Source organism: Amblyomma americanum, chromosome 10, assembly GCF_052857255.1.
Source record: "Amblyomma americanum isolate KBUSLIRL-KWMA chromosome 10, ASM5285725v1, whole genome shotgun sequence".
NCBI lineage: Eukaryota > Metazoa > Arthropoda > Arachnida > Ixodida > Ixodidae > Amblyomma > Amblyomma americanum.
This window is the reverse complement of record NC_135506.1, coordinates 78,890,611-78,901,229: the sequence shown is the minus strand read 5'-3', so window position 1 is coordinate 78,901,229 and position 10,619 is coordinate 78,890,611. Positions and strand designations below refer to the sequence as shown.

General features: G+C 49.9%; 1 protein-coding gene across 1 annotated transcript; it reads left to right on the top strand.

The window, feature by feature from the left end:
• The first annotated feature begins 385 nt into the window (after window positions 1-385).
• Window positions 386-2,503, top strand: LOC144108437 (uncharacterized). The gene is made up of 2 exons (XM_077641676.1): window positions 386-859; window positions 2,185-2,503. Exons 1-2 carry the CDS (start codon window positions 564-566, stop codon window positions 2,501-2,503), a joined length of 615 nt encoding a protein of 204 aa, XP_077497802.1. The 5' UTR covers window positions 386-563.
• The last annotated feature ends 8,116 nt before the right edge of the window (window positions 2,504-10,619 follow it).

Here is a 10,619-nt window from a genome sequence, read left to right as displayed (position 1 = left end):
TCTTCGGCAGCTGGATTTCGCCTCTGTGCACTAACGAGACACTCGAGGAGTTCAGTGTTCCAGTCCGTTCTTGGAATATGCGCCAGTAGAAGCAGTTCTCGGACGTACTGGCAAATAAACCAAACATCAAGAAAATAATCATTGAAATTTTGTATGTGACCTACGAGGAAATGCGAGCTGTATACGAGCTATTTGCAGCGAGTGGTATTGGAAAAAGGGCTTGTTTCGAATCTTTGCGAGAACGCATGAAACCTGGAACGCCTTGGAACAAATTGTCTCTCTTCGAAGTTTGGCTACTTAAAGAAGAGCAGCAGAAAATAGGAGAAATTTTTCAACACTTACCAATACTCACTCATGTCGCTTCCGCTTATATCGAAGTTTGGCCCCCCATAGAAGACGAGTCAATCTCCTCATTATTCGCGTCCTACATTCGAACAACGCGGACGCTTAAAAAATTGCACCTTCACGTGTACTTTTGCGACCGCACTATTGCTTTCTCGAATAAGTTCTGGAAGAATTTGGGTGAGGCATTATGTCGAAACAGAAGTTTAACCGAGGTCAAGATGTGGCCTGTGTACGTTAACGAGCGTACCGTGGAGCGCGTAGCCAAAGCTTGCAGATCCAGCAGGAACATCCACACAGTTCACTTCTGCCACCAGGATCACGCGGTCTCACGTGCTTTTGTTCGAACCCTCGCTGCCGATGTGGCCTTCAACTACGTCATACTGAGCGTCACCGTGGTGGCCACCATGAACAGAGAATTTCGCAAGGACCTGTTCGCTCTGCAAGACACGACTCGCCGGAACTCCACTTTGGTCATCCGAGCTGCTCAATTTGTGAGCGGCGGCCGACGTGACCGGTAAGCACAACGCACGCATGTGGCTCTCTAGAGGGACGTAAGCAGTCGCATTCACTATCAGGTGCCAGTGCCGCACAGAGCAACATCAAAGCACCTGCTATTGTCAATGCTTAGCACGAAATTATTTGCGGCTTCGACAGATATATGAAGCAAGGGTGAGGACGTTGGACGGCGTTACGGGGCTTCCAATGCACTTTACAAATGGAAGGTGTATTCTGTCTTTGCATCTCCCTAATTTTTTAAAGCATGGTCGATGAGTTAGACAGGCAGAGCACTACGGTGGGTCTAAAAATTAACTAACATGCAAGAAAACCAAAATAATGTCCAACAGCCTAGCAAGGGAACAGCAGTTCACAATTGGCTGCGAGTTGCTGGAAGTGGTCAGGGAATGCGTTCCTTAGGCTAGGTAAAGTGACCGCCAATCTTGACCATGAGAGGGAAATAACTAGAAGAATAAGAATGGCGTGCAGCCCATATGACAGGTTCTCTCAGATCATGAATGGCAGTTTAGCAATATCCCTCAAGAGGAAATTATACAACAGCTGTATCTTACCGGCGCTCACCTACGAGGCAGAAACATGGAAGCTACAGAAAAGGGTTCACCTTAGATTAATAACGACGCAGCGAGCTATGGAAAGAAAAGTGGTAGGTGTAATGTTAAGAGACCGGAAGCGGGCGTAGCAGTTGAGGGAACAAACGCGGGTTACGTACATCCTAACCGAAGTCAAAAGGAAGAAATTGGCTTGGGCGGGGCATGTAATGCGAAGGCAAGATAACCGCTGGTCCTTAAGCGTAACGAAGTAAATTCCAAGAGAACGCATGCGTAGCAGGGGGCGGCAAAAAGTTAGTTGGGCGGATGAAATTAAGAAGTCAGCGGGGATACAGAGGCCGCAGCTGGCAAAGGACAGGGTTGACTCGAGAGACATGCGAGAAACCTTTTCCCTGCGGCGGGCGTGCTTAGGTTGATTATAATGATGAATTCTGATACATTACATTGATGATGGCATACTTTCAAGCCCCGAAAGGTCCATTCATTGAAACTTCATACTGAGGGATGAGAGTTTCTATTGGCAAAAGAATTGTTCAATGCTATTTCAAATTGTCTTCGCTGGAGACCGCACCGAAAAGCATCTTTGCAGAGAAAGCAGTTACTGTTGTCAGTGTCCAACGCGTAGCGACCAGGTGATTCTTGAGAGGAAATCTCCAAATGGCACCAAACGTGCCTCAAAGAAGTGCCCTACTAATCTAGCGCTCTCAGTTCTGACTAGCCATTCGGGAAATGGTGGAAGAGCACACTGTGGCAATAACGCCTACGATGACCGCAGGTACGGTGCCGAGGCCTTGGATCGAGTTCGCAGCCACGTCGCTTTGCCAGGGCGCGTCGCCGAGCTGGCTTCAGTGAGCGAGGCCGAGGCGACCTGTATGATTCGAGCTGCTGCCGCGGGCCTTCGTGGCTTGCACGATTTCATGCGGCTGGCCGGCGTGGTCCAGGAGCACGTGGTCTGCTTTCCTCGCGAGGACTGCCGCCCGCAGCTGGACACGTTGGGAGAGTACGGCTGGAGCCGGCGATACCTGTTCCTGGACGAAATTGCGACTCCGCGCAGAGGCGATGGGGAGCGTCTCAGCGCGATGGGTGGCCAATAAAGGCGGATGGATTCCTGAGTTTCGTGTTTCTTCTCGTCCTCGTTCCGTTGAGCTACGTCAATCTGTGTCGTAGAAAGTAAGCAACAATTACCCTACACCAGAATTCCCCTCATCCCAGCATGAGCAGATATCCGACGCAAGATGATTTTAATCTTCGGATTGCTGCTATAAGATTCCACTAAAATGTCATGCTTGAAAGTAGAGATCCGCAAGTGTTGCATAAACCTCTTCAGACGACCACCATCGTGAGGTAAAAGACCCATTTACCAAGCATTTCATCCCAAGCATAAAAAAGTGTTTTTTTTGCATTGCAACGCGTGTCTTTTTTAGAATCTGTACGAGCAGCGCGAAATATGCGTAATTTTTAATTCCCTATGTCGCATGATTTTCATTTCATTTCTGAAGATTGAAGACCGATAAAGAGGGCTGTGGTCGAGGAAATATGGGAAAGAAACTGAGCTAGCCGCACGACGTTGTTAAGGATCGTCATACCCTCGTCTTGTATGGACTGCCTAAAGCTCTCCCTAAATCCAGCTGTCCTAAGTCATGTGTACCCGGATAGATTTAAGCCGGAGTGCAGCAAATGCGGCAGCAAAGCCACCGTAGATCATATCTTCTGGGACTGTCCGAGATATCCCTCACCAATATCGCTCAAGCGGTTCGCGCCCCTGAGCCGGTGGTAGACCTTGTTGCTCAGCTCCGACCTGGAAACCCACGTACAGGTGGTGACAAGAGCCGAAGAGGTCGCTGCCAGTTTATAACTCAAGCCGATAATAAACCTTTTCCAATCCAATGGCACCACGAGACCGATTCGAACGTGAGCACGTGAAAAGTGTGTAGCTTTGTCGCCGACTCGCCGCCAGCAGAGCACTTTGTTGTTTTGTGAGCTGCAAAAGCAACCGCTGAAGTGTGGAGTCGCACAAGGCTTTTATGTGAGCTACGATGCAGCGCAGACCCCTATGCTACCACGAATGACAAGCGGTCACCTGACGTGTCAACTACAACAGCGCCCGGAGCCGACAGCAGCGCCTTGAGCTTTCAGACGGCAGCAAGGGGAGAGCATGGACAGAACAGTGTCCTAATATTCATTCCTTTCGCAATGCCAGCAGAATCAAGCATGCCTAAGCGTTTTGCCTGGCTGTAGACAGCGCTCGTGTTATCCTCGCTAGGCTCTATTGCCAGACCCGTAGAAAAAGTCAGTAGTGTTAGTGCGGCGTATGGAAGAGATACGTAGCACAAGACGGCTCTTAAGTGATGAGATTTGCGTTCTGTTCGCATCATCAGGTGACCCACCTGATATCCATGGAAATATAAATTAAAATTGGTTTTGGGGGAAAGGAAATTTCGCAGAGCGTCTCACACCTCGGCGGACGCCTGAACCGTGCCGTAAAGGAAGGGATAAAAGAGGGAGAGAAAGAAGAAAGGAAAGAAGACGTGCCGTAGTGGAGGGCTCCGGGATAATTTCGACCACCTGGGGATCTTTAACGTGCACTGTCAGGTATTCGGTATTAAAAGTATTCTACCTTTATAATACCAAATTTCTGACGGGCCCGGGCGATGTCAGTGCAGGTTAAAGATCCCCAGGTGGTCGAAATTATTCCGGAGCCCCTCTTGCTTCCTTTGTCTTTTCTCTTACGGCAGGGTTCAGGTGTACTAAAAAGTATTTTAAACCCGGAGCGGTGGCTCAGTGGTTAAGGCGCTCGGCTACTGATCCGGAAGTACCCGGGTTCAAACCCAACCGCGCCGGTCATGTTTTCCTATAGGAGGAGAAAAGCAAAGGCGCTTGTGTGCTGTGCGATGTCAGTGCAGGATAAAGATTTTATATTTCTTGTTTGTTTTGGGGGGAAAGGAAATGATGCAGAATCTTTCTCATATATCGTTGGACACCTGAACCGCGCCGTAAGGGAAGGGACAAGGAGGGAGTGAAAGAAGATAGGAAGAAAGAGGTGCCGTAGTGGAGGGCTCTGGAATAATTTCGACCACCTGAGATCTTTAACGTGCACTGACATCGCACAGCACATGGACGCCTTAGCGGTTTTCCTCCATAAAAACGCAGCCGCCGTGGTCGGGTACGAACCTGTTTGAAAGATCCCCAGATGGTCGAAATAATTCTGCAACCCTCCACTATGGCACCTCTTCATTTCTTCTTTCATCCTTTCCTTTATCCCTTCTCTTACTTCGCGGTTCAGGTGTTGGCCGAGATGTGGACAGATACTGCGCCATTTCCTTTCCCCAAAAATCAATTTTCACAAGGTATTTTAGCGCGAAAGCACTTCTAGTAATAATAATAATAATAATAATAATAATTCGTTATCAAGCAGGGCAAAATGAAACCCAGGGCATTCACCGCATGCAAGTAGAGAGACCATCAGCGCGAGACACTGCAGAAACCAACCAGGGTTTCGCTACAGACCAGCTGCAGTGGCTCAGTTGTTAAGACGCTTGCCTACTGACCCTGAGTATCCGGGTTAGAACTGGACCACTGCGGCCGCGTTTCGATGAAGGCGAATGGAAAAAGGCGCCCGATTGATGTGCGACGTCAGTGAACATTAAAGGCGTCTGGCAGGCAAGGCGCCTGGCAGCGCTTCTACGTGGTTTTCCCCTACACGCGTCCGTTTCACCGTGCGTAGCAGAGCTATTACTCTAACGGGCAAGGCGTCGTGCCGAACTGGCGGCGGCGTTCTGTGGACTCCCTGGCGGTGCTGCAACAAGCTGTCGTGTTCCAATCTTGAAGGGGAAGCTTAAGTGTCCTCCAATTTTCTTTCCTCAAATCAACAGGGTAAAAAGAAAGTTTTAAAAATTGCAGCAAAAGATAGGCAGTCTCAGTACTTGAACACCAGAACCGCGCCGTGGTGGAAGGGAAGAAGGTAAGAGTGAAAGAAATGGTCGTGTCATAGTGGAGGGCTTCGGACTACTTTCGACTACCTGTGATCCTCAAAAAAGACCCTCAGGTGGTCAAAATTACGCCAAAGTAGAAGACTGGGAGAGTTGGTATGTACTCATACTGAAAAACAGCGCACACAATACCGGGACGAAGAAAAGAACAAAGCCTTGCCATGTTGTCGTTTCTTTTCTTCGTCATGGTATTGTATGCGCTGTTTTTCAATATGGGTCTAAATTACTCCGGAGATCTCCATTGGTGTACTTATTTTTTTAACTTTCTCCTACATTCCTTGACTCACGGCGTGGTGTAGGTGTCCGCTAATAGGTGAGACAGTCGCTACGCCTTTCAATTCCCGGTACTACGTCATTTACTGGTAAGGCTCCTTGGCCAGCACCGAGGAAGGCGCCCTGTATGGTTTGTAATATATCACGTGGTAAAGCTTTATTCGCTTTAGCAGTACTGAACTTTATCGAAAAACATTTATTTCGTCGAAAAGAGCTGGTTACAGGAGTAATGTCGCATGGCCCTTAGCCTATGGCTGTTGGCGATCTGGTCGGCCCACTCAGTCAGCCAGCCTTGCATCCTGTCTGAGTTGGCCAGCACGGCCGCTCAACGCACTAGCAATCCGGCGGAGGCGGTTCTTTCTTGCAGTCTCACAGGATGTGATCATAAGTGGCTCGAATAACCAGAGCGCTTACACTGGGGATTATAGTGGCGAGAAAAACATATGCGCTAGCAGCGAAGGGTTTAAAAACGACTGAGCGGTCTTGAAAACGAATCACATTGTTTCCTCGGTTCTAAAGATTTTCTGGGCTGGGGGCCGGGGGGGTTGGATAAACGCTCCTCTCCTTCCTAAATACATCACATTGCCGTCAAATGAGGTCAAGACCTCCCTCAAAAAATGCGGAGGAGTCGCCGAGCCCACTAGCCGGACAACGAAACCTCGGACTACATTTCGAGCTGCCTCGTTCCCAGGATTCTCAGAGTTAGCGGAGGCACAACTTAATGCAAACGCTGTTAAGTGGACGGTTTGCATTATTTAGGATGCGGAGCAATGTATTATCCCTGCCAAAATAGTGAACGGCCAATTTTAAATCGCTGAATATAATGCCAGCGGGAGTATACTGGCTGTAGACTATTGCCACCTCCTCCTCAGCCCCGAAGGAGTTGGCCTAGACTTGGCCAAGTCATTCTCCAAACACCAACAGGTGGCTTTCAGAAAGCTTTAAACCCATTCTTAACCGAACCCGCAGATTTACGCCGACATCTCCCCCAACCTTATAGATCCCACCTGCATCCACTGCGGTAGCACTGCCCGGAGGCTCCTCCTCCGGAAGCTCTTATAAAAGCTGCCTTAACATAAGCATGGGAAGCACAGATCGGGCCCTGCCGTCTAGGCGGGAACCATCGAGTGCGCCGAAGACGTCGCCACCAGTTTTCATTTAACGGGACAGCTTTGCGCCACCGCGGTGGCTCAGTGGTTAGGGCGCTCGGCTACTGAGTTCCAGGGTTCAAAGCCGACCACGGGCGCCGCGTTTCGATGGAGGCGAAACGCTAAGGCGCCCATGGGCTGTGCGATATCAGTGCACGTTAAAGGTCCAAAGGTGGTCGAAATTATTTCTGAGCCCTCCAATACGGCCCCTCTTTCTTCCTTTCTTCTTTCGCTCCCTCCTTTATTGCTTCCCTTAAAGCGCGGTTCATGTGTCCGCCGATATCCGAGGCAGATACTGCGCCATTTCCTTTCCCCCAGAACCAATTTTCAATGGCACCTGGCCCTTCTAAGAATCCAGGAACCCTTCTTTAGTGGAAATAAAGTTTTCTCTCTCTCTCTCAGGTCTCGAGAAACGCGGCTGCCGGCGTGCTGCTGGACCCTTTCGCCTCCGCGACAGAAAATATTAATAATAATAATAATAATTGGTTTTTGGGGAAATTAAATGGCACAATATCTGTCTCATATATCTTTGGACACGTGAACCGCGCCGTAAGAGAAGAGATAAAGGAGCGAGTGAAAAAAGAAAGGAAGAAAGAGGGAGCGTAGTGAAGGGCTCCGGGAATAATTTCGACCACCTGGGGATCTTTATTGCGCAATGACATCGCACAGCACACGGGCGCCTTACCGTTTTGCCTCCATAAAACGCAGCCGCAGCGGTCGGGTTCGAACGTGGGAACTCCGGATCAGTAGCCCAGCGCACACCCGCCGCGGTGGCTCATGGTTAGGGCGCTCGACTACTGATCCAGATTTCCCGGGTTCGAACCCCACCGCGGCGGCTGCGTTTTTATGGAGGAGAAACGCTAAGGCGCCCGTGTGCTGTGCGATGTCAGTGCACGTTAAAGATCCCCAGGTGGTCGAAATTATTCCGGAGCCCTCCACTACGGCACCTCCTTCTTCCTTTCCTCTTTCACTCCCTCTCTTTTCCCGTCCCTTACGGCGTGGTTCAGGTGTCCAACGATATGTGAGACAGATACTGCGCCATTTCCTTTCCCCAAAAAACCAATTATTATTATTATTAGCCCAGCGTCCTAACCACTCAGCCACCGCGACCGGGTTTTTGCGGAAAGGAAATGGCGCAATATATGTCTCACAATTAGGCTGACACCTGAGCCGCGCTGTAAGCGAAGGAATAAAGGAGGGATTGAAAGAAGAATGGAGGAAACGTGCCGTGGCGGAGGGCTCAGGTATAACTTCCACTACCTGCGGATCTTTAACGTGCGCTGGCATCGCAGAGCACACGGGCGCCTTAGCGTTTCGGCTCCTTCGAGAGAGAGAGAGAGAAAAAAAAACATTTATTGAAATCTCAATGAGATTAGCGGTGGGCCGTCGCCTTCATCGTTGGCGTCTGGCCTTCTCGCAAGGTCAGGCTCCTATTCTAGGGCTCCGCTGAGTCTTGCTGTTTCGCATGCATGCTGCACAGGCGCCCTTTGGGCTGTGAGCTCGGTGCTGGTGAGCAGACCCTCCCCTTGCTCCGCACTCGGGGTTTTGAGTTTATGGAATGCATAAGTGCGTTTGCACTCCCATGTAATGTGGTATAGCATGGGAGTTGCCCCGCACCACGGGCATGTGTCTCTGAATGGTGTAGGGTACATTTTGTGTAGACTGTATAGGTTGAAGAATGTTCCTATTTGCAGTCTCCGCTAGTTCACTGTTTCTTGTTGTGTTGATGAGTTGTGTGGCGGAGTGTACTTAAGCCTCTGTCCTCTGTAGCAATTTAGCAGCTCCGCATATACTGGCTCCACTGTGGTAGGGTTCTCTACGGTCTCCAACAGCTCAGCTCGGAACGTGATCTCGCAAACTAATCTGTCCACTCTTGAGTTTCCCGCTATCCCCGTGTGTGCCGGTATACAGAGTATCTTGTGGGTTACTTTTTGGCTAGGGGGCCCTGTTTCGAGGAGGATTCTTAGGGCCGCCTTGCAGACTACCTTGCGCGTAGTTCCTTCATGTGGATTTCGAGTCTGTTAATATGATGTTATTTGTTTTTCCGATACCCATTCGGCCGCGGCTAGTGCAACGGCGACTTCCTCCCCCTCTGCTACCGTGTGGTCCCGTAGGGTTGCGTAAGTGATCGGTTTGCCGGCGTAATCCACGACTGCTGCGGCGGCATTGAGTATTATTGCGCGTTTATCCCACGGATAAAGCGCTGCGTCCGTGTACAATGTGTTTTCTAGTTTAGCCAAATGGCGTTCCACATAATCTGCCTGCGCCTGTCTTCTAGCCGCGTGGAGATTCGGGTCCATGTTCTTTGGTATAGGACAGACGTGGAGGGTTTTACGGATGTTGTCGGGTATATCGGCGGATCGATCAAAATACTCTTCCATGTCATAACCTACCCTCTTCAGGAGTGCTCTGCCGGCGGCTGACGTTCGGAGTCGGAGCTTCTGCGTCTTGATCTATGCTTCCGCTAGATCGATGAAGGTGGTTCTGAGCCCCAGATGCAGCAGCTTTTCGTTTGGCGCGTTTCTTGGCAGGTGTAGCGCTGTCTTGTATGCTTTTCTTAAGAGCGTGTCAGATTGTTTTCTTTCTTGCTTGTTCATGGGGTGGTACGGGAGCGAGTAGGCGACTGCTGACCACCAGACTTCTGACCAGTTTTATCGTATCCGCTTCTATCATTCCGTATCTTCTTTGGAAGACCCTGGTTATCATACGACTCACCTGCTCCGTTGACATTTGGAGCAGGCTGATCGTGTGGCTGCACTTCCTACTTCCTTGGATCCACATGCCCAAGGCTCCTTCGAAACCCAGCCGCTGCTGCAGCTGAGTTTTGATGGAAGCGAAACGCTAAGGCTCCCGTGTGTGTGCAAACGCTGGTTTGCGCTCGTGCTCTGTCGCCTGCACGTGCACCGCATTCGTGTATTATAAAGGAAGAGGAGGTGTGCTCGCGACCCCTATTCGAACACGGGGAAAGCGTGAGGCATGTGCGAGAGTGACGCCGGTTCTTGGCGAGCATTGGTTCTTTTGTTCATGATTCAGTCGTCGATTGGCTTCAAAATAATAAGGCGGTCGATGTTTTTCGCTGCAGTGTTCCGCATTCGACTTCATCTCATCGGAGGACAAAGGGGGTGCCCACATTCACGTTTTCCCGCATAGCACTCAGGGTAGGGACTGTAGCGATTGCCGGTGACGACCACAGAAAGGTGAGTGCTGGAATTAGTACGAAGCTTTGCTTGATTATGAGAGTGCGTGTCCAGTTCCGAGGGCATTTCTGAGGACCTTAGGTCTGGAAACGTAGTTGCTGTTAGCCGGTACGATGTTACGGAGGTGCAAGAGATCGACACAAAATACTGGTCGTCTATTTCTGAACAATTTCTACTGGTGACGCCCAGAAATAGCTTGGTTTTAAAGAGTTTAACGTCCCAAAGTGACTGATGCTATGAGGAACGCCGTAGTAGAGGGTTCCGGAAATTTCGACCGCCTGGAGTTCATTAGCGTGCAGTGACATCGCAAAGGACATCGGCCTCTGGCTTTTCGGCTCGATTGAAAATTTGATCGCCGTGGCCGTAATCGAACCCGCGTTTTTCGGGTTATCAGCCGAGCAGTTTCGCGGTGGTGGTAGTAGTTTATTTATTAAAATAATAGTAAAAAGGAAGGAAAATATTTTTAACAGCCCCGGCATCTGCCACGACACTGAAGCACCTGAGGTGGGGCAGCGGAAACACAGAATAGCAGGCAGAATGGAGAAAAGAAATGAAATAGGTTAGGAGACAGGAAGAGAGAACCGGGGGAGAAGTAATATATAC